This window comes from Globicephala melas, chromosome 1 (genome assembly GCF_963455315.2).
Source record: "Globicephala melas chromosome 1, mGloMel1.2, whole genome shotgun sequence".
NCBI lineage: Eukaryota > Metazoa > Chordata > Mammalia > Artiodactyla > Delphinidae > Globicephala > Globicephala melas.
This window is the reverse complement of record NC_083314.1, coordinates 20,663,122-20,687,950: the sequence shown is the minus strand read 5'-3', so window position 1 is coordinate 20,687,950 and position 24,829 is coordinate 20,663,122. Positions and strand designations below refer to the sequence as shown.

General features: G+C 38.0%; 1 protein-coding gene across 6 annotated transcripts in view; it reads right to left on the bottom strand.

Moving 5' to 3' along the window:
• The window catches only part of DISP1 (dispatched RND transporter family member 1), a 204,021-nt gene that overhangs the window by 5,262 nt on the left and 173,930 nt on the right, over window positions 1–24,829 (bottom strand). For 5 of the 6 annotated variants that reach the window (XM_060300039.1, XM_060299961.1, XM_060299931.1 and 2 more), the window contains 5 exons: window positions 14,462–14,491; window positions 7,802–7,925; window positions 6,860–6,987; window positions 6,419–6,516; window positions 4,314–4,411 (listed from right to left, as the gene is read on the bottom strand). In XM_060300039.1, coding sequence (XP_060156022.1) covers window positions 4,314–4,411; window positions 6,419–6,516; window positions 6,860–6,987; window positions 7,802–7,925; window positions 14,462–14,491 — 478 coding nt within the window. The remainder of the gene's footprint in view (window positions 1–4,313; window positions 4,412–6,418; window positions 6,517–6,859; window positions 6,988–7,801; window positions 7,926–14,461; window positions 14,492–24,829) is intronic. The other variant, XM_060300012.1, reaches the window with a different exon arrangement.

The window sequence follows — 24,829 nt, the reverse complement described above, 5'->3', positions numbered from 1 at the left end:
CGATAATTACTTGACATTTCATAAAATAGGATAATTAATATTTAATTGTTTCTAGGTTAAAATATTCACATGTGCTAACTCAGGGGAAACTGAACCACCTAATAAATAATAGGAAACCCTGGAATAGCATCTCTCAGATAACCAGGTTTACCCCACAAAGGAATAACAGGCAAGTCCCTGGGGTCAGCCTGGTGAACTGAAAGAAAGGTAACGCAACCCCAATGTCTGACAGTTTTCAGATGGAAGAAAATGAACTGTATCCATTACGAAACCCACTATCAGCTAGAAGGACCATATTTGTACTTGCTCAAATAACCAAAAGCCAAAGATAAAGGAAATAGGGTTGCCAGCTAAAACTGGAAATGAAAGCACAGAATTCTGTCCTTGAATAACCCTTTCAAAGAACTGCAGGGGTTTTTTATGTGTGTATCTGACCAAAGATTTAAAAGTTGGACACGACAAACACAGACCAAATACTACTTTGATGGCTGCTATCAAAAATAAATGCTAATGAGCCTCTGGAGGGCCAGTCCTCACATTCAAAGGTGATGGCTGATGTACAACCTTTGGAAAACAGTTTCTGAGGACTCTTTTACAGGGTAAGAAATAAGGACAGAGAGAAGACATTTATCCTGAGTTGGATGCCAGTGCCCTGTATCTAAAGGAATGGAGCTCAAGGATTGTCTAGGCTTTCAGGGAGTATGTCCCCATCCATCCATCCATCCATCCATCCATCCATCCATCCAGAAGGAAAAATATTTATTGAGCACCTATCAAGACAAATAAGGCAAAGTGGTCCTGCCCTCAAGTGGCTCACAGTGAGGCAGGGAAATCAGACAAGAAAACAAACCGTTACAATTCAACATGAGAAGCAGCATATTATGCGTAAGGGTCTATGTGAACCTGTGGACAGAGTGCCAAGGTCTGTAAGTGCGATGGGATAACGGCACAACTTAGTCATCTGGGACTGAGATAACTCAACACAGAGTCATATTTTATATTGTGGGGCTTGAGGAGCTTGGCAAGCAGGTGTATCTTTATGCAGAAGGCAGCTGCATCTTTGCCATATTCTTGGGAAAGGGGATTGACAGGAATGATTTAAAAATCTTTGAAGTTTATAAAAATAAGGATGGAGTTAACAAGAGCAATTTCTTGCAACTCTTATGAGGAATGCCCTTTTCATTCTAGGTATTCGCAAACAGGAATTTTAGGGATCATTTTGCTTATGTGGTGATAACACGTCTTTGCACACTTCCCTAGTTAGATAGTAGCAGGGGTGGAGTTGGCTTCAAATAAGAGTAAAGGAAGAGGAGAGAAAAAGAAGAAACCAGCAGGGTTTTAAATGATACCTTAACTTTCAAAACTAATGGCCAAGTTGGAGATATGTTAAGAAGCTAAGGGAAGAAAAAAGGGAAGAAAATTAAGCCCTTAATACCAGGTTCAATCAACTGCTAGACACTCCTTTCCCACGTGACCAAGTTCCTCATGTACTAAAAGTTGAAGGGAGCCTAGAGAGGAAGAAGAAAGCAAGGGCTCCACAGCTCTCTTTAAAACAAGCATCAGGAAACACATTTCTGGGGTCCTTTAAGCGTGTGAGGGGGACATTCCAGCTGTCCACAAAAGCTACCCGAGTAAAATGGGTCTTAGTCACCAAATCCCTTCTACAAGCTGATTCCTCTGAGCTCCAACATCTACACTATGCAAAGACTAAGAAATAGGGTAAAGGGCTTCCAGCAGAGTCAAGATTAGAGACACACACACTTCTTTGTTACTAATGACTCTCTGCCAGTGTGTCCCGTAGGAATGTCAAAGTGCAGAAAAAAGTAGTGAAGGAGATCAGGGGAGTCAACTGAGGCTCCTTTTGAAAGAGTCTAAAAAAAGACCCAAGCATTTCTGTGAGGAGGTAGACGAGCATCAGAAACAGAAGCTCTTCACTCTGGAAACCAGCGCGCATCTGAACTATGAGTGTAAGTGGCATGTAATTTAAATGGGATCTGGAATTTGAACTCAACGTATTATCAACACAGGCAGGCGGCCACTGGAAGACCTGGTCTCGTGACATTACACTGATTACCAGATGCTTTCTGGAGTCAACCCACCAACAATTAAGCTCGTCTGCTCTGTACCATTTGGTGTGTGTCCCATTCAACTTGATAGTTGTTAATAACTAAGTGGTTAGGTACAATAGCTAGGATTTGAGGGGGGAAAAAAGGGAAAGACTGCCAAGTAGCCTCAGGACACATTTTGCTCAAACCGCCGTAACAAATAAAAATCCTCAAAGGGTCTTGAGCTGGGAGACTCAGAAAAGTACAGTAATAATCTGAAATCTAAACTGTTGACCAATAGTTATTATTTAAGATATCACTGAATACATTATCTCTATGAGAAACATATGTTATTCTGGGTTCATAGTAGAGTTTGAGACTAGAATACAAGGGCATTTGCAACTGGCAAAAAAGTATTTCATTTAAAAAGTTAAAATTACAACCATGCTCCTTGAGGTAGTATTTGGGGCCTTGATTCTGTTTATTCATTTATTGGTGTGGAACTACAATTGGCTTGACCATTCATTCAGATGTACGTGTCTTGGGTCTGTTCCTCAAATTTTCACAAGAGGATCACAAATTGTTACGTTCTTGCCAGGGATTACAGACTTGAACTCACAGCTATCCAATCCTTATTATGAGCCCAGTAGGAAAAAAAACTCAGACAAGCAGATAGCTATTCTTTTCGATAGCCTAAATTTTGCAAATGCATCAAAACAGATAACTAGTGGGAACCTGCTGTATAGCACAGGGAGCTCAGCTTGGTGCTCTGTGATGACCTAGACGGTGGGGGAGAGGGGGAGGGAGGTCCAAGAGGGAGGGGATACATGTATACATATAGCTGATTCACTTCATCGTACAGCAGAAACTAACACAACATTGTAAAGCAGTTTTACTCCAATAAAAAAAAAATGGTGTTATTCCAAGGTCACAGGTCCATCGTGAGAGAAGTAAAGCACCCAGCATAAAGCCTTGCACATCGCAAGTGCTCTACATACACACTACTGTGGAGTTAACTCTCTATATGAGAAGGGTTGTAACCCACAACAAGAAGTATGTTCATAGCTTCTAGATAACCTACTGGTAGCTGTAGAACAGAAGAAAATATGACAAATAAAACTTGACCACTGATGAAGCAACTTTGGGTTGTTTACAGATAGTTTGCGACTTCGGTCTATTTGGAGATGCACAGAGACAAGATGTCACTCACAGAAAATCCCGATATCCTAATCAATGCAAAAGTTATTGTCAAAATATATAAAGAGCCTTTCAGAATGAAGAATAAAGTCAGGAGATCTGGGTAAGCCACTCAGTTCTCAGAACGTACTTATATCAGCACAATGAGATGCTGGTCTGTGGGTTATCTCAAAGAGTCCTTTCTACCTCCTGTTCCATTAAGAAGCCCTGTTGATAGAACAGGTCATTGCACTGGATTGTCAGTCTAGCTCTCAGCAGGGCATGTGATTAGATTTTCAACTGACCAGTGATTTTACATTTTAGAATTATGCTAAGAACACGAGTTCCTTTTCTACCTGGTTACTGTGCTTGGGCAAGGCCATTAGTGACATCAGACAGCAGTTTCTACTTGGAGAAACTACCTCTGAACACAAGAAATTGACAGCTCTTCCAAGCTCGGTAGGTGACTTTACACTTTCTGGTGCTGTCTTCTTGCATCTTTCTGTCTTGTAAAGCAGCAAGGTGTTTAGAGTTCAGAACAATCTGGATTGGATTACTTTGGCCATTTCCATAGATACTGTATTTATGCCCTTTCCTGTCCCCTTTCCCAGCCTGTGCCCTAAATTTTCCTTTGAGGTCATCGGCCCAAAGGACCCATTGATTGCCAGAAAGGTGAGCATTTCATTGCATAATTAAGATGCTGACAATCGCCTCAGGGGGAAAACGGAGTGAACAATGAAACTAGATTAGGAAGATAAAATACAACAAAAGAAGAAAAAAAAAAGGCTTAACTATTATCCTGAAAGGAAATAAGCTGTGAAATAATACAAAAGACTATCATGGACAAAAACATGAGTGGGAAAGAAAAAGAGTTCTTTATTAAGGAAGATGGTTTGTTTTAAAGGTGGGGAAGCAGAGACACTTTGATCCTGGGATCCGAAAGAATGCGAAGCCACTCTGCTGGTGTTTACTCCTCGGTAGGTAAGCCACTTGAGTGCTTTCATCTGATCAGGCACCAGGGTCAGCAGTAAAAGGAGTTTCAAAAGTATAACCTTATTTGTGCTAAACATATTTCAGTTTTACTTTACATACCCTTGAATTATCTACATTGCACATTGATTTAATTGCAGGTAAATTCCACAATGTCTCCCCTCCAGCTGAAGTAAATACTACTCTGGAATATCGGTCACCTGGTGATAGGAGAAAAAAGAAAAAGGGTTATAAATTATTCATTTATTTCAGAAGACTCTGCGTTCAGAAAGAATTCAAACTGGGAAACCACCTGGGAATTCATTAGCAGTAGGGAATCCTGTCTTTCATTAAACTCCAGGAGAAAAATGTAAAAAAATTTTAAAGAGTAACGCTAGAACATTACTTTAGCTCAAAGCCTTTGTCTACTCACTATATCTTAAAAATCGTAGAAGTTATGTAACATATCTAGTTCTGATCAGACTGTAATTAGGAAGAGCAACCCATAGGAACTTTCAGCAGAAAATCAACTGAACGCCTCCCTCCTAATTTCACAACACATCACCCCAATGGTATATAAAATCAAAGAATGGTGCACCAGGGAGTATCAAGAATGGATTATAAGGATGTTCTCTTTGGCAGCTAACTAGAGAGCAAAGACGGCAAGTGATCAGCTTAAAAGCACTAAAAACAGTCAACTAAACACAGAACGCTGGCCAGGATCGCAGACCTACTCCTCATTCTGGTTGAGTGTTCAGAGTTCTAGAAAAAACATTTTGAAAATTATACTAATACAAAATATATTTCCGAATAAGGGAGGCTGTGTGATATCCTGGAAGGAGCATGGTCTTTAGAGTTAGAACTGGGTGTAACCAGGTTCTGTCATCTACTAGCTGGATGATCTTAGGCAACTAACAACTTTTCTGAGCCTCGGTTTGGTTCCTCATCTGTAAAATAAAGACAGCAACACTTTCCCAAATAGGTGTGAGAATTAAATGAGGTACTGAAAAACGGGTGCTCAGTAAGTACTGTTTCTGCTTCCTCAGCCATTAAAAAAAATTAATATGAACCAACTGAAACAGAGTAGATTCATTTTATAGGATCTAAAATGCCTAATGGTGCTGACAAAGAAAATCAATTTGCAAATTTATGAATAAAGCTTTATTACATGAAAAACTTCAGGGTCACGAAGTTTTCTTTAGTAAACTCTTGTCTTCAAGACAAATAAAGACCCTGAGGATTGACAAGATCTAGAAACATCAAAGACCCAATCAGGTCCTCTAGTGATCTAAGAAGATAGGGAAAAAACAAATTTTAGAAGGATTTTCAACAACAACAACAAAAAGGTGAAACCAGAAGAGCTTCAATGTTAATATTCACTTAATCAGAAACTGGAGTTATTGCAATTCCTCATCCGTAACCATGAGGGCTAATCAATGACTTTCAAACTGACACATGTTTCCTTGAGGCCGTGAACTACTCCTTCCTGGCAGCTGCACAGAGACCAGGCTGACTCTAGGCTACAGCGAATTTTATTTCGTGAATTTGCTGCCAACATTTAGAGATCTGGTGATTCCACATTGAAATCTGGATTCCTGGCCTCTGGGAATTTCTTACAATCTTTGGGCCCTCGTTTTTTTTTTTTTTTCAAGGTCACATTCTGCTGCATTCTCCTCAATCACCATCACTTCCTGCATTCTTAACCCAGCTCACTTTTCTCATTCATATATGAGCTAGGTCCCTGAGGCATTCAAGCTTTGGACCTCTGGACTTTATTTTGTTCATCTCGCTACCTGTAATGTCTAATGACAAGGCTGGCACAAGAAGGCTATTAATATAGGCTTTTTGAATGAATCAACAATGTAGATATAAATTTTTGATAATACTGTAGATTATGTCAGGGTTCAATCCAAAAAATGTACAAGGAATTTTTTAAATGTGTTGAGATTTGGGGCAAGGTCAAGAATTTTATAAGATTTATATCTTTCTTAAAACCGAATATAACTCAGTCATCTCTCATTAATTTTTAATTTTAGGTAACTAAATTCAGATTAGTGGTTGACTGACCTAGAGAAGTAAAATTACAAGTTAATTAGGCTAAAACCCCTTTAAGCACGATAGAAACAGTGAAGCTGTGTGACCAGCCACCTACTCTTGACAGTCTAGGTTATCAATCATGTTCAATCCCAGGAAACTCTGAAAGGTTTGTCATCTACGAAGCCACTCACTTGGAACGTCACAGAAAAAGCTGTCCTTGTGGAAGTTCCAGTCAACTTCTCTTTTCTCTCTTTCATAATGATCATCTGACCATCTATCATCCCGATGGCTGAAATGGAACACAGTTTGATCTTCAATCAAGTCCCCACTATTTCAAGGCTGAGAAGCCTACTGGTAACAATACAACCTCAAAGTCATGACCTATGAAGCGCTTGATATTGTCGGAAGAATGAACATAAGCAGCCAACATTAATCTTCTCACTTCTGAAAAAGGAAGAAAAACCCCAAACCCTCACTAATATACAACAAAATCTTAAAAGACAATGACAATTTCAACAAATTCAGTGCAAAGATTTTGAGCCACACATTTTAGATGTAATCTTTTTGCTCAGGCAATGTTTAAAAGTGGAATTCGTTAGCAGTGGTTTGTCTAAAAGTTAATAAATGATTACCTTTTGGCTTGTTCATCTGCATATTTAAAGGGGTAATTTGCTAATGTTGCTTTGTATCCTGTATTTTTCACCATGTTATTCCATGTGACCAGTCTCTGGCCTATTGCAGTCCCTCTTGGTTCAAAACCCTAAGGCAAAATATTACAAATTCCCATTAGTGTACTTCATTTCAGGCTAAGTATAGTTATAACAGCTTGGGAAGGCAATGTCAAGGTGATGTATAGCTTTCAACAGAAAATATACACGTTCCTCACAGCTACTCCAGAGGCGAACTGCATTAAGACAAGATGACTTGACATAATAATGATCACCTATTTACTGTGACAAACAGTTTGATTCTTTGGTATGTTACATGTCTCAGGAAAGAGGAAAAAAAAACTTATCTGAAGCTTCTCTTCCAAATTCATACCTGGCATTTATTTTTATGTTATAAAAAAATCATGGTCAAATTAAATTGTGTTATGCATGCAACAGTGTTTTACAAAGAGTTTATCATTATCCTTGCTCATACTTTCCTCACTATTCCACTTCTGAGGGACATTTACTTAAAAACAGACCCTGCAATCTCTCAGTAATACTGAAATTCCTTTAACGTCTTTGGGAAAAAAGGTGACACTCAGTCTTCAAGACTTTTTGAAGACGTTTTTACAGTCTGCAGATTCTCCAATTTTTTACTTTTTAGTTTAAACATGGAGACCAAGAAGCAAATTTCCAGATTTTTGATGGTGAGCAAGTTACCTGACCCCTTTTAAGAACCTGAGAATACAGACATGTCTCTACTTTTCAGAAAGAGAATTGTATACTTACTGATGGCTTGAGAAGGTTTTTAAAACAGATGGGATACTAAATAACATAATGCAACATGTCTTAAAATACTTAATCTTTTGAGATGATTGAGGGCTAAAGAAAATAAACAGATTCTACTGGTGCAATTCTCCTTACCAGCAATGGATCAGAGAAATCAGGAAGCTCTGGCACTAATACTCCAACCAAGGCACAGACCACGATGAACACAGTGCACATGCCCAAGACAACCACAGGCCAGTCTGCTATCAGGGCTGCATAACTACAAAAGCAGAGAGAGATCACAAAGAAAGCCTCTTAGAAGCAGAGTAAAGTTTTTTTTGCTACCTAAGAGAGCAATTTGTTAAATCTTCCTATTTCAGACCTAGCACAGGTATTTATCAGTAAAAGATCTCATGAGATTATAAGCATTTACGCATAATTGTAGTAGAAAATTGGAAGATCACTGTCCTCTCATTATTTGTGATAAAGTAGCAGTGGTCAGATGCTACAGGCTATTGAGAGTAAGAATAATTCCTGACAAATAACATTTCACTGCTACATCTGTGCCTGGGAAAAAGAAGCTCTTAAATCTACACTTTCTAAGTGGAAAGAAATATATTTTAACAGAAGCTCCATCCTCCTTGCAGTCTCTTTCAGAACTTTTGTTTCTCCAGTTATTCCTTTCTCCCTACTTTTACTCCATCAGTTCTTGAAAAAGAGCTCAGCCCATAAACAGGTTCAGGTAGTGTAAGTCATAAGAATAACCAAACCAAACTGAAACCTCCCCATAAACCTGTTAACCTTCCATTTAGCTAAAACTTTAATGAACTTATCCACTAGACTGTGAGCTCCATGAGGGCAGAGACTATTGATTGACTGACTGATTGATTTAGTGTAGTATCAGTGCCTAGAACAGTGCCTTTTAAAAGGTGCTTGGTAACTATCTATTGATTAGATGAATGAACACCCATGTATGTACCTATCCTCCCTTCACTCTCTAATCACCACAGGCTGGCTTTAGTTTCTTACTACGCCTCAGAAACTCCTCTCTGTTACCAAATCCCACCATTAAGCCATTTCTTCCAACACCCTTCCCACACCCTCATTCACCACCTTCCGCTGAAATATCTGTTTCTGGGCCCTTCCATAAGATCCTGGACCATGCCTTCCTAACCTGATGCTTCCAGATCTCTATAAGAACTGAGTGCTCCATAGAAGTTGACTAGACTGAATTTTTCTAAAATTCAAAATGTATTCTGCCGGGCTTCCCTGGTGGCGCAGTGGTTGAGAGTCCGCCTGCCGATGCAGGGGACATAGGTTCGTGCCCCGGTTCGGGAAGATCCCACATGCCGCGGAGCAGCTGGGCCCGTGAGCCATGGCTGCCGAGCCTGTGCGTCTGGAGCCTGTGTTCCGCAACGCGAGAGGCCACAACAGTGAGAGGTCCACATATCGCAAAAAAAAACACACCAAAAAAAACCCCAAAATGTATTCTGCCAACTTCAGATTTCTTGAATTTTTATTAGAGAAAAAATGAAACATTTAACTTGTGGACAATTATTCTCAAATTCTCAACAGTGTTATTTAGCACACTGGGCTGCTCTGATGGCTATTTCTGGCTCATTTGAAATAGGCTTCTTGCTCATATACTTTGAGTTTTTCTTCAAAATCATGCCAGCAGTTTAAAGAAAGCTAGTGGCTCTAACCATTATTCTGAAAAAAACTACGATATGTCTCTAAGAATAGACGGCTGGTTTTTATATTCTGATCTCTCAAATTCATAGATCTGCCTTTGCGGAGATATTCAAATTAAATTTTAATAAGGAAGTTAAAATATAACATAATTATGCGTTAAGGGAGCACTCGCACAGGCATTTTTCATTATTGTTCTTTTATTTATTTATTTTTGCTGTGTTGGGTCTTCGTTTCTGTGCGAGGGCTTTCTCTAGTTGTGGCAAGCGGGGGCCACTCTTCATCACGGTGCTAGGGACTCTCACTACCGCGACCTCTCTTGTGGCGGAGCACAGGCTCCAGACGCGCAGGCTCAGTAGTTGTGGCTCACAGGCCTAGTTGCTCCGCGGCATGTGGGATCCTCCCAGACCAGGGCTTGAACCCGTGTCCCTTGAATTAGCAGGCAGATTCCCAACCACTGCGCCACCAGGGAAGCCCTCATTATTGTTCTTTTAAAAGCAACCTTAGGAAAATAAAGAATAATAGCCTGCACCCACTAGGAGTTCCAGTTGCTCTCATGCTTTACATAGATTATCATCTCATATAATTCTCACAACAACTTTATGAGATGAAACTGAGGCACAGGCAGGCTAAATAACTTGTTCAACGTCACAAGCTGGCCCAGCTCATAAAACAAGCACGTCCTGGGGGCGTAATGTACAGCATGGTGACCATAGTTAATAATACTGTATTACATACTTGAAAGTTGCTTAGAGAGTAGATCTTGAAAGTTCTCATTACAAGAAAGAAAAAAAATTGGTAACTATGTGTGGTGATGAATGTTAACGAAACTTATTGTGGTGATTATTTTGCAATACATATGAATATCAAATTATTATGTTATACACCTGAAACTAATATAATGTTACATGTCAATAATATCTCAAAAGAAAAAAAAGGTCACAAAGCTAGGAACCTAGGTAGTCTGGTTCTAGAGTCTGGCCTCTTAACCACTATGATATCATCTCTTGCTTCAAACACAAGAGAAACAGAAAACATCAGGAATAAGCTAACTTGCCACAAACAGATGCTTCCCCAAACTGTCATCTGAAAATTAAATTCCTAAGCCACACTAATAGTTAATTTCTCTATGCAAAATCACCTAGACCCAAAGGACTTCAAGTTTGAACACTATTCACTGGACTGTAAATTCTGCATTTAAAAACTCATTAAGGAAAAATTATGCTAGATAAGATGGAATAACTTTTTAAGAACAATTCTGAATGTAATGAAAACAAATAAATCACAATAGGCTGATTGTTGTTGTTCAAATGTAAACACCAAGTGGTCAGAAGCGTTCGTATTTCTAGAACACACCCAAAGCTTATATTCGCTATACTTCATTTCCTCTTCTACCAAATGCAAACTAAGATGAAAGTAACCGGTTTGAAGCAATAAAGTCCTTTGTCAATATCCCATTTGAGACTTTCTGTTCATTGCTTCAGACTTAAAGAGTCCTTTACATTTTAGACTTTTAAAATATCAGCCCTATGAAATGAAAATGGCCCCAGGCTTACACAATTACTCATTACACTTTATGTTAAATGGATCAATTTTCTTTCAAATGAACCAGAAGTTATGCATTTTTACCTACAAACATGTTATCAATAGAGGGCAGTGGGCCCCAAATTGCTTAGTTTTCATACTGTGGTTTAATTTACCCATATAATGACTTTTTGTTTGTGTTCTTGAAGAATCTGCACACATGCATAGCAACCTTCAAAACCTCATTCAATAATTGCTTTTTCTTGCCTTTGAAAACATTTGGTTTTGATTTTACAGCACTGCTCTATACCATATCCATGCATTGACTACATATGGAAACTTTACGGCATTAGTGATTTCGGCACATTTCTTCCAAACACGTTTAACCTTACTATATTACAAGTCCACTTCCTCACAAAGCAGATGTTTCACGTGCTAACCTTTCCTAGAGACAACTGTTCGCACTTAAGAAATGGAATCACCATCCTGAGGACATAAAGCACCATGGGGGAAAGCCCCAGCTACTCTGAGTAAATGTCATTCAGACAAGGGTTTCTCCTAAATAGCACACAACTGCTGAGGCTATTTGTGCTTCCTGCTGTCTGTTCTAAGATGTTGCGTAACTATGGGCACCACGTGGGAAACAAAAGTTTCATGTATAATACGAAACCCAGACGATGGTTGTAATATTAAGGAAAAAAATCTAATAAAGCAGGAAAACTGGAGAAGTAAAGGAAATTAAAAATGACCTATAAATTTTATCGCTATATTTTTTGGCTAATTCCCTTCATGGTGAGTCTGGGTTCCAGGTACACATTCTAACTAAGTTTAAATTTGAATAAAGAACCTGCACATGCTTTTCTGGGCATTGGAAGAATTTTCCAAAGGACCACTCTTCTCACTATAGTATGTTCCTCTGTGTACCATGTAGTACTTGTCTTTCATCTGCCTGATCTTGATTTTGTAACTCTTCAGACCATACAGCATAATTGTAAAGGCAATCCACTTCTGTAACTGCTGGGTGACAGCAGGCAGTCATTTTCCAGTGACTGACCAGGGAACAGTTTTCCTCAAGGCCCTACTGCTGTATCAGCTGCATAGGTTAGGCCCGTAGTTGCTACCCATGGCACTGCTCTATAAAAAAGTGTATCCGTAGCACTTCTCAGTAGGTTAAGTCTCAAATAGTACAGGTATGTAAGACTCAGAAGAACAGAATGAATGGATTGCGTTTGTGGGTAAACCGTGGATCTGAGTAAGTGGGCAGGCTGCTTGGCACCCTGATCCAGGCTGTTCCTGCCATGATGGATTTTCATGAGGATCCAATGGGAAGTCCCTCAAATATCCTCATAGATGCTCAGCCACCTTAGTATTGGGTTTATTCTGGGAAAAGATCAGAAATAACTGTTAAAACAAATGAAGTGTCTTACAGGGCTAACTTATGCTGTAGTAACATTATATGGGGGCCTGTTTTAAATGGGCCATTTGTATTACAATAAGGCCCTCCACAGTAAATTTTCCTCTCAGCTTACAAAGACTTTTTTCTTTTGCCCTTTGCTGCCTTTCTGGAAACACTCTTCTCTTTCACCCCTGCCTTTCTGAGCAGAGCCAGGCTTTAGAGAGTATGAGTGCCTTGGACTTGAGGCCTCCTTTTCCTGACCAACCACCCAATCCTTAACCCCCGATAGCTTGGCTTTTGCTCTCGTGACTCTTCTGAAACTGCCAAAGTCAACTAACTCTCTTGGTTTTCGTCTTCTTGGACCTGAGCAATATTTAACACTTTAGCTACTGCTTGCTTCCTAAAAAAATCTCTTCTTCCTTGGTTTCTTTCTTTCTGTTTCCTTTAATATCTCTCCCTTATTCCTCTTGGCCTTTAAAGGTACCCATTTCTAAATGTCATTAATCATAACATTTCTAGTGGCATCAACTATCAACTTAGTGGGAGGAATGATTGAAGCTTATGGAATTTCACAGAGGAAAACAGTACAGAACTCTTTCTTTCTTGTGAAGTAATAAACTCATTCAACAATTAACATTACATAGTAAGAAGGCAGACATTCTGGGAATAAAATAATAGCAGACATGTATATTACCCTCAAGGAACTTAGAGCCTAATTCAGAAAATCAGACAGGTGCACAAATACCTACAAAATCAGGTCAACAGAAGGATACAGATAAAATGTTTTGTGAATTCAATGAAGGAAGCGAGTACTTCCAGCTGGGGTAGGAAAGGGGAATCAGAAAAGGCTAATTTTAGGAAGAAGTTGTATTTTTATGTGTATATACTGAAAAGAATAAATTCAGGTTTTTAAAAATACCAATCTATTAACAGAGACAAATATATATGAACCTTTCAAAATATAAAACTTTTGGTCACTTAAGAAGACCCTATTATTTCTAGAAAAATGGAATTTCATTTTCTTCATATGCCATATTTACTTGTAAAACCTCTTTCCTTCATCTTTTTTCCATAATTTTTTTGCAAAATTGGGTAAATAAAATGTAGTATATGCATACAACGGAATATCGTTCAGTCTTACATAGGAAGGAAATTCTGACACATGCTACAACATGGATGAAGCTTGAGGACATTATGCTAAGTGAAATCAGCCAGTCACAAAAGGACAAATACTGTACTCTTCCTCAGAGTACAGTATTTGTACTGTACATATTAGAGTAATGAAATTCATAGAGACAGCATAGAATAGTGGTTGCCAGAAGCTGGGGGGGGTGGGGAGAAATGAGGAGGTACTATTTAATGGGTATAGAGGTTCAGTTTGAAAAGTAGAAAAAGGTTCTGGAGACGAATGGTGTGATGGCTGTATAATAATGTGAATGTACTTAATGCCACAGAATTGTATACTTTAAAATGGTTAAAATGGTAAATTTTATGCTATGTCTATTTTATTACAATTTTAAAAATATTTTTTAAATGTGAAAGGAGTTTCTAATTAAAATTTATGTAGTAATTTTACTCCAAAGAAAGGATGACTCTCCTGAGATAGGCTTCAGGGTTATTAGCATCTGAGCTTCTTTAGCAAATGAATTTCAAAGATCACTAAGAATTTCTTAAATAATATTATATCTGGAACCACAATGTACACAATGTACAAGGACAGCTGATGAGACAATGCTTTTTTCAGCACCTCTTGTCCATTTAAAATTTTGCTTTTCTACTATAAAACTAAAATTAAAATTTTCCACATAAAAGAATACCTCCATCTTAACATGATAGCAAAATGTTTAGAAACACAGACAACCCAGCTGAAATAAACGGCCATGAATTTAAGTCATGGTAGTTGGCTGAGCAGTTTTTCTCTTAATAAGTAGGACACTGAGAAGCCAATCCATTACAGGAAAGAATTCAAAATAATTATGCAAATATAAATGATTAAACCCAAATAGCATTTAAAGGCTAAATGTCAACCTTGGGATTAAAACCACTTTTGGAGGTATAGGATTCCTCAAGCAGCCAACTCAGAGGAAATTTAGTTTTCCTTCACAAAAATATGAACGAGGAAGGTGAAAACAGCAGCAAAATGTAAAGAAAATACTAAAAGGGGAAAAGCACATACTTATTTAATAAGAAAATCCAAACTACTTTACCTTTTTGGTAACTTGAAAGGTCTGGATGGGCTGGAAAAAAAGCAAAGAAAAAACAATCAGAAACAGGCATTGTAATATAAACACACGCTTTATATATGTATTTAACATTTTACTTGTTATCTCTCTTTACAAAAAAATCCTGGAAGGCTTAAAAAGGATTCTATTTGAGAGATTTTGGATTTAACAATGAATGTTGACCATCTTGTACACCAGTAGGTGGCATCTTTCCAGACTCTTATCACACTCTCTTCAGGGAATCATAGTCATACCATGTAACATTCCCCAAACCTACAGCTACAGACTCCCTCATCTCTCTCACAACAAGAAGCCACAGACAGGTCTCCAATCCAGGCTGCTTCTTACTTATCAAGGATCCCCCAACATCTTTTTTTTTTTTAAATAGGACATCAATACCTTCTTCAACTAGAAATATTGTATTCCTTCTTCAGCTACAAATCACTACTCATGTTTCACCATTCTGGAATACAGTGGTTCTCACAGTGTGGGATGAAGATCCCTGGGAGTTCCTGAGATCCTTCACAGAGTTTGTGAGGGTCTCCCTTTTCTAACCCCCATACCTGTTTAAAGCTGGGTTTTCTCCATAATTTGGTATATTTCAACCGAACAGCAGACTGCAGTATATTGCAGAAGCAGGTATGAGAATCCTGCTGTCTTCTCTGAAGCCACACATCAAAGAGACTTGCAAAAATGTGAAATGATACTAATCATCTCACTAAACTTTTTTTTTTTGTTTTGGAAATGATATTGTTTTTCATGAAAAATATTATTTATGTTAACACATAAAGGGCTTACTGTCATTATTTCAAATAAGTTAAATAAGAAATTTTAAATTTGTTTCAATTCCAATATGGCACATATCAGATACAACCCACATAAACAAAATAGCTTTGGATCCTTAATAATTTTTGAAAGTGTAAAGGGGTCGTGAGATCAAAAAGTCTGATCACCATTACACTAATACTGAGAGTTACTTAAATATTTGCTGAATAAATGAATAAATTTCCTATCTGTGTACTCTCTCCTAAACTGAAATCTTCCACCAGGCTGTCCCATACTTTGAGGAAATAAAACAAAATGAAAAATCTATCTTCTAGTCTTTCTACTTCAAGTTATTACTCTTCCAGTAGTTAGAGCCCTATTTTAGAATTTCTTTGAGATCTAAAGTTTCCTTTCATATTTTCCCTCTCCATTACATGTCTCACTAATATACATGTATTCATTCTTAAAAAAAAATTATTTAACTCCTGTTATAGCCATGAATGAGACCAACAGGGTCCCAAACTTCATGGAACTTACATTCTAGAACACACTTTGCATTAATCTGTTTACGTGAAAGATGCATATGTTCTAAATTTCATGCTTTATGTACATGTCCTCGTTAATGAGTTTAAGCCCCTTAAAAATACTAAACTCAAGGAGATGGAACAACTCCAGAGGTTGCAAGCACTGGGAACAATGTTAGAGAAGAGACACATTCCAATTTCATCCCGGTCCTATTTGTAGAGATGGGCCTCAGTTTGCCTTTGATCATTCAGGGTCGTAGGAGCAGAGCTGTAGAGAGAACTCATGTTTCTTGATTCCTAATTTGCTGTTCTCAGTCCTGTGTGTGTCGGTCTTTAATACCGGGGGGGAAATGACATAGGGATAATCATAAAATACTCATCTGTCATACAGGAAAGGAAGTATTATTTCTTTTGGGAGATGTGGAATTTAAAGTCAGAGTTTCCAGTAAGAAGAGCATAAGAGAACTTGTTGCTTTACGAGCAAGTATGAGACCGAATATTCACAGCATTACTAAAGAAATCCCCCTAAAGTGCATTCTGCTTATATATGTACAATAAAGAGAATTCACTTTTAAAAGCTAAAAACTGACATTAAATCATACCCAGCGACCACATCTTATTTGTGTTTACATCTCCATAACCTAGTAGAATGTATGGTCCTTTGTGGATGTCAGATCAGAGTTTGCTGATTAATGAATGAGCATCTTTTATTACTTTTCTCAGGTTCAACAGCTTTGAAGTCAGTAGTCAATGGATAGCAAGAAAATGAGGACATAAATATCAACATAGGAAAATTTAGTTTTATTTTCTATTTGTTTATCTCTCTTTCTATTAAACACACACACACACACGCACTTTGTAACTTCAGCCCATTCCTATCTGCCAGTCCTAAGCTCCTTTACCACTTTACTACATTTTCTAAATTTTCGTTTGTGCCTCTGAATCCTATAATAGAGGCCCTCTTATTCCTCAGTGCTGCAGGAATCATTAATTTATAGCTAATCAGAAAGGTTAAAGTAAAAAATTCTAAAAAAAGTGCCATATACATTCCTTAAATATCTAATTGTAACTTAAATTTAAATGTATACTCAGCTGCCAATCTTTTCTTACTTATCATACTGCATTGTCTATGATTTCCAGTTTTGGAGGACTTCAGATACTTTTGAATAGCCTGAGTTCACTAATTACAATATATAATCTAAGTTTTGGTGATTTCCCCCCCAAATCTTTTACAGTTGTTTCTCTCATGCCTAATTCAATATCAATTTTGTGGATGTGGTCGAGCCAGGCCATCTGAGTGCAGAGGGAAAGACCACACCTACAACCCCAGGAGCTGGTGAAGCACTTGAAAACTGGCTCTACACAAACGGGGCTTTCAATAAAAATGTCTGCTACTGAAGAACTCATGAAGAGCACTCGTTTTGGGGGGTAAATCTACCAAGGGAAACACCCCACTATCTTCTCAAATATAATTATATATTGATTCTTTAAATATACGTTTTATTGAGATATAATTCACATACCATATAATTCATCCATTTAAACTGTACGAGTTAATGGGTTTTAGTACTTCCACAGAGTTGTGTGTCCATCACTACAACCACACACTGCTTTTTAAAGAACATGCTATCTGAACACCAACGATGAAGCTATTAATGAGCTTTGCGAGAACATTTATTTTTTACAGAGAGGGAGAGTAAGACACTGACCAAAGAAGCCAATCACTTAACTTGTACACAAAGTCTTAATTTTTCACTCCCAGTTTTCAAGTTACACATCCTCAAAACTATCTCTTGAATTTCCACAAGAAGTTAACAGATTTTGTTGTCTTTAGACCCAAGGTGATCCCCAGAGCCATAGCTCTGGGGTAAATCATACCAAGCAGTTGCAAAAAAATATTTTATTATATACATTTTGGGTTGTAACAAATGTAAATATTCTTTTTCCTCCTACTCACCCCCATTAACTTTTTTTTTAACTGAGAAATTCATGGATCTATGACTAGTTTGCTCCCAAGAGACAGAAACAAGTACATATTCATCACATTCTTTCTGCTTGAGTAAAGACCTCATTTTATGTTAAATTGGAGACAATAAGTAGAAATTGTTGACATCAGTTGAAAAAGAAAAACTAAGGTTACCACAAAGATACCTCCTGGGAAAACCTAAGTTCCCTTTGAAGTTTTTATACTAATGGACATGACAAACAGATGTTTGAAACACCAAAACCACAACTGCAGGTAAAACATGAAACCTGTTTGATTTATGGTTTACGGTGTTGCCATCTTTTTTTCTTTTTTTGTGGTACGCGGGCCTCTCACTGCTGTGGCCTCTCCCGTTGCAGAGCACAAGCTCCGGACACACAAGATAAGCGACCATGGCCCACGGGCCCAGCCACTTCGCGGCATGTGGGATCTTCCCGGACCGGGGCACGAACCCGCATCCCCTGCATCAACAGGCGGACGCTCAACCACTGCGCCACCAGGGAAGTCCATGATGTTACCATCTTGAATTCTGCCCTACAATCTCTTACCAGAACATACTTGTTTAAGGAGGCAAACAAGGGAATCCACCACATACTTTCGTGATCAAAAATAGTCTTCCTCGGGCTTCCCTGGTGGCGCAGTGGTTGGGGGTCCGCCTGCCGATGCGGGGGTGCGCGCGTTCGTGCCCTGGTCCGCGAGAATGCCGCGGGGCGGCTGGGCCCGTGGGCTGTGACTGCTGGGCCTGCGCGTCTGGAGCCTGTGCTCCGCGGCAGGAGAGACCGCGGCGGTGAGAGGCCCGCGTGCCGCAAAAAAAAAAAAAAAAAAAAAATAGCCTTCCTCCATCTGTACCCTCTTTCCGATTTGCTACTTTTAATAGCTATCTAATAAAATCTGCAGAATGATTTTTTCCCCCTAACTTCAGTCTTGTGTTGCTAAATAACAACTGGTAAAAACAAACAAGAGAGAAACCATGTTTTTCGAAGGTTCATTCACCTTTTTAATACTGTCTGGTCAAAACTCATGCCAAAAAAAAAAAAAACCAAATAAAAAATAATCATCTTAGTTGGGAACATCTGCTTGTTCTTTGGTTAGGGTTGTAGCCCTTTTTTCTGCTGAGAAAAAGCCCCAAGGCAGATGACATTTGCATGCCCCATGACACTCCCACAGGCTGTAGCATAAATAAGCTTGCTTGTGCACAATCCCCAGATGACTAGCTGGAGTGTCTCTCTCCCACTCAAGAGAGCATTTCTGTATGCGAGTGGATGACACTGACATGATTGTAGGGCTAAGCTCAACTCTGCTTTCAAAAAAATAAATAAGGCACTTATAACTCAGTACTCATAATAAGTAATTAATTGCCCCTGGCACCTAACACTTGAGAACTGTAACAGCAGTTGAGAACCTTGGCTCCAGCTCCGATGACCAGTGAACTGTGGTATGTGCACATATATCGGTCAAGGGACCAACTAAAGACACTGTAAAGTTCTCAGAAGGAGGGAAGGTGCGGGGTGCAGAGTGGGGTAATCATGAAAATGGGGGTTGGGGGATGCACAGAGGCAAGGAAGATTTTTTTAAAAGGTAATTTGTATGTGAGGGAAAAAGTTAACAAGAAACAGAAAAAAATGTAGAAAAGCTACAAAGGGCCTGTTTTTTTGTTTTCCTTCAACTTTTCTCTCTCTTTTGATAATTTTTGGGAAGACAGAGGGAAATGGGACCACTAAAACATGAAAACATGCTACCCGTCTAGAGAACTCAATTGTTGACATAGCTGCAGAATTAATATCACGACTTAGAAAGGGGCAGTATCAAGTTTCACAAATTCCAAATAGCTCTTCCTAGCATTCAGGAAAATCAAAGCTACGAAGAAAAGAGCTTTGTATGTTTCTGAACAACTAAAATGCTATGAAGGACATATATTTTCTACTTCATGGTAGTAACCAAATTTAAATAAGAAAGTGCTTAAAGTAGCACATTTTAGTCTCAATAGTCCCATACTTTAGTCCCATTGGATTGTGCCACATTGCCTTTTTGTAAAAGGGTATTCTGCAAGCAGTATCTTTAGCTCATTGCTGGTATGTTAGGAAGAAAGTATCTGAAAATAAAGAATCCACACTTTGATGAGCATTCTTTAAAAGATTTCCAACAAAAACAAAACCAATCTTCATCACTAAGTATTTCCATGAATCATCACTGGCACACTTGGGGTCTACTGTGAAGATGAAACAGATACCCTGTAGACAAGCTAAGCTCGGTCTCTAATTTATCTTCATGCACCAGAGCTAAATGTTTATGGTCTGTGTCAAGTGATTTGAAGGATAACAATAACCACAACTACTTGCGTAATGCATGTCCTGAATGCTCAAGAGTTGTTGACTCAAAAGTACTGGTCATCTTGCTGTCTCAGACTGTTGTAACCGACCAGAATCCCACTACTACACAAAATATAAAATAAACTAGGAGACCAAGGATAAGGTTGGGTGTGGAGGACTAATATTTAAAGAGCATGTAATAAATACCAATCTCTCTATAAATGTTAAAAAAGAAATTCAGCATAAATTAAATAAATATTTGAGCATGAGGAAATTGTCTTTAAGAAAGTAGTGAACTAAGTAATCAAAAGATGTGAGTTAAAATAAACAACAAGGACCTACTGTATAGCACAGGGAACTATATTCAATGTCTTGTAATAACCTATTATGGAAAAGAATCTGTAAAAGAATATATATATATGAGAGAAAAAAGATGTGAGCTCAAGTCTGGACCCTGAAACTCATTAGTTGAATGATCTGAACAAGTCCTTTAATTTCGCAGGATTTGTGAGAAATGGATAATACCTGAAAGTGAGCTGTATGAGTAACAGTTTTCTGTAAACTGTTGAGCATTATCCAAAGAAAAAAAGGTCTAACTCCCCCTCCTTCCCCTTCCCCTCATCCTCTGCTACCACCACCACCACCATTACGAGTAGTTCATCTGGAAATGGCATTTGAGCATCAGTTAAGCAGTAACGCAGAAGACTAATGAGGAATAAAGTGTAATGCCCTTCTATTCATAAGCACCGTGAACCTTTATGATTTACTTTACAAGATTCAAATGGCGCTTGCTACTAGCTGAGTATAACAAAAATAAATGGTATCACACTCACAAGCCTAATTAGAACAAGAAATCATTAGAACTGTAAGAAACCCTAAAAGTCATCCCTCTAATCTTTATTTTCACATTAACAAAGAAGAAAAAGGTCCAAGATCACAGAGCAAGTCAATGAAGAGCCAGGTGTGGAATGCAAATTTTCTGACTTGATCCGGTACTTTTTGGCCACAACCTGGAAGAGAGTACCCTGATGCAGTTTATGAGAAACTGCTTGTGAACCAAAAATGAAAAGGAGGGCAGAACAGGAAGATCTTATTTAAGAGAAAGTGGTATGTGTTCACGAAAGTGCACATGCAAGGATGTTCACTGAGGTGTGGTTTACAGTAAGGAAAAAAGTGAGAGCAACCTAAAGGTCCATCTTTAATGGATGCTTAAATAAATGGTGGTACATCCATACTATGGAACACTGTACAGAATGAATACACAAACGTACACATACACATATACATACACATACTGATATGGAAAGAGCACCAAGACAAGGTGAGAAGTTTCAAAATAATTCATCCAGCATTTATGGGAAAAATGATATACAAAATATGTAAATGTATGCTAAAAATTCAGAAGGGAACATGGCAAATCAACAGTCTTGTTTACCATGAGAGAAGGAATCAAAAGTGAGTTTTACTTTGTATTTTTGAATTCTTCATGAGAATGTATTCATGAATTAGCTGTAAAGTTAAAAATAAGTGAAAAAGAACTTTATAAAGGGAAACTATATATGCATTCATTTAGGTACACGTGATTGAAATATTTTCTTTGAAAATTTCTCTCACTGATACAGAATTTGGGGAGAATGGAAGTCTCCCAGGTAACTATATACTAGAAGAAAATAGGTAACACTACCTATTATGACCTAAATTTATGACACAGATCATAAATTTTCAAAGAACTTATAACAGGGCTTCCCTGGTGGTGCAGTGGTTGAGAGTCCACCTGCCGATGCAGGGTACACGGGTTCGTGCCCCGGTCCGGGAAGATCCCACATGCCGCGGAGCGGCTGGGCCCGTGGGCCATGGCCGCTGAGCCTGCGCGTCCGGAGCCTGTGCTCCACAACGGGAGAAGCCACAACAGTGAGAGGCCCGCGTACGGCAAAAAAAAAAAACAAAAAACCAAAGAACTTAAAACAAAATACATTTAATACAAAATCTATAGTTAATTTTGTTCAATTCAAATATTTACTGCATAGTTCAAATGACACCAAGTAATTTGATCTTCATTGGAATCACCTGGTTAGCTTAAATAAAGAAAGAGATTTCCAGGGTCCTTCCCAGGGATCTGGTTCAGTAGGTTCTGGAATAGAGCTTACACAGTCAGAGCTTGAACCACTGCTTTGGACAATTTGCCAGGAAAATGTGACTTCCAGACAAGAAACAATTATTAGAGAATAATACAAGAAAATAATTGGAACTTAAAGGTATAGTACAAAATATTAAGTGAATGGGGAACAGGGAGATAATATTGGAACAGAGTACTCCAAAGAGTAGCCCCTGAACTTGACATAAGTAGAATTTGAACTAGGTCTTGAAGGACAGATAGATTTCAGGCAGATAAACAGGAAGCAGAGGGAACGGAAACAAACATTGTGCCAAGACCTATGTCAGACACCTTCCCGTAGCAGCGTGAGCAATGTCAGTAGGACTTATGAGGGAATAGTGCGGAGGGCAGCTTATTGGAGTAGGCAGGAAGCAAGCGATAGAAATAGGAAGCTGCTAAAGTTTCTTGAGCGAGAATGGATACAATGAAAACACTATTTTAGGATGAATGATCTGGTGGCAAGGTGCAGGAAACACTAAAGATCAGGTTGGGAGCTAGTGTAGAGTTCTAGGTGTACAGTACTGAGAGGAAAAGAAATGGCAAAGACTTTAAACTTCCTTTAATGATTCAGAGGATCTCTGAGAACCTTATACATACATATGTGAATCAAAATATGAGTATCTATTGTCATAAATATAGTATATAATAATATATAGTATTCTTAATTAATTGTATAATCAATATGTTATTAATTATATAATCATTACATATTATATAATTATAAAATATATTAATACAATTAATATATTATATATAATTATATAATCAATAATATTAAAATAAATTTATATATTACAAGAAAAATTCTGGTGAAATTTTGGATAAACCAAGGTTTATATATTCTATGTATAACACACTTCCATACTCTCGGTTGTTTAATATTTATATATAATGATGTACTTTAAGTACAATTAGAAATGCCTAAAACTACATTTAACTTATCTCTATATAATGAATTAAAAATAGTTGTGGTGCTTACTGAAATGAAGCTAGTGATACTTTGAATTACAACGCAAAGGGGTTGTCCAGAGGTTAATCTGGAAGTTGAAGGCACAGTTTTACAAGTATATTTTGGGGGTTTACATTAAGCCTGATTCAACAAATATATCTTATTACTTTCATTAAGATAAGAAAGATACACAAAAATTTCTCCACTTTCAAAATTTTATGGATCTTATCTGTAAAAAAGTAAAAATGTTTTGTATTTTCATCACAAAGTATACAAATTATACAACTGAGAGTTCGCATGTTAATTAAAACCTCGGTAAAAGGGCTTCCCTGGTGGCGCAGTGGTTGAGAATCCACCTGCCAAGGCAGGGGTCACGGGCTCAAGCCCTGGTCCGGGAAGATCCCACATGCTGCGGCACAACTAAGCCTGTACACCACAACTACTGAGCCTGCGCTCTCCAGCCTGCACGCCACAACTACTAAGCCCACGTGCCACAACTACTGAAGCCTGCGCGCCTAGAGCCTGTACTCTGCAACAAGAGAAGCCACCGCGGTGAGAAGCCCGCGCACCTCAACGAAGAGTAGCCCCCGCTTGCCGCAACTAGAGAAAGCCCACGCGCAGCAACGAAGACCCAACGCAGCCAAAAATAAATATATAAATAAATTTATAAAAATAAAAACACCTCAGTGAAGGTCTATTTGCATTCCTGAAAATAAGTTATCTATTTTATTAATAGGACAAGGCTTTCATCAATTAGACTAGAGATCAAAATTATAAACATAATCATAATTCACAAACCTGCCAATTATTTTCTCCAACATTGCTGTCTTCAATTTTTAGTATAACATGTCTGCATTTTGTTCAATGTAGGAACTATTATTTGAGCTCCATGTTACAAGATTATTAATCTTTTAAAAATTCATTTCCCACATATTTTGGCCCCCACCAAGTTATTCAGTATCATACAAGTTTGAGTTTGGAAGGTTAAAAGTCACACCTGCTACCAAAAAGCTTTGGGGGGGGGTGGGGAAGTTAAAAAAATAATAAAAATCCACTGTATCAAAATGAATTCCAACAGTGTAACCAATATCTTGCAGCTGTTGTGATATCTTCATTTTACTGGCCATGAGGATAGATTATTCCCTCAACTTCTATAGAAATTCTTTAGTTATGCTTTTAAGAACAACAACATATAGTGAAATTGATTTTTCTTCCTTAACTAAAGGTTCTCATATTTATCCTTTAACTAAAAAGTTAAATTTATATAACTCAATGGTCAGAAGCTTTAATAAAAAAGATCAAAGCAAAACTCTAATACAGTTTTCATAAAAATAATACTGACAGAAAAGAGTTTTCTTCTCAAAGTCTGAGGTTAAAAAAAAAATCAACTATGCTTAAAAGAATTAGACTGAGAATAAACAAGAATTTTCTGAAGAAGAATGAGGAAAACCCCAACATGGTGGGACCACGTGTTCTCAAGCTGTGGTGAGGTCCTCGTTACATTCTGGTGCTAGGGCAACTAGGCTAAAACTTTAAGTTCACTGCATTCAGTTCATAACGGCATAGATTCTGTCTGCAATCCCAAAACCTATCATACCAAACACCATGAAACTAAGCTGAGGAACTTATTCTAAGAATAATGTATTAAAAAGACCACAGTGAGAAGT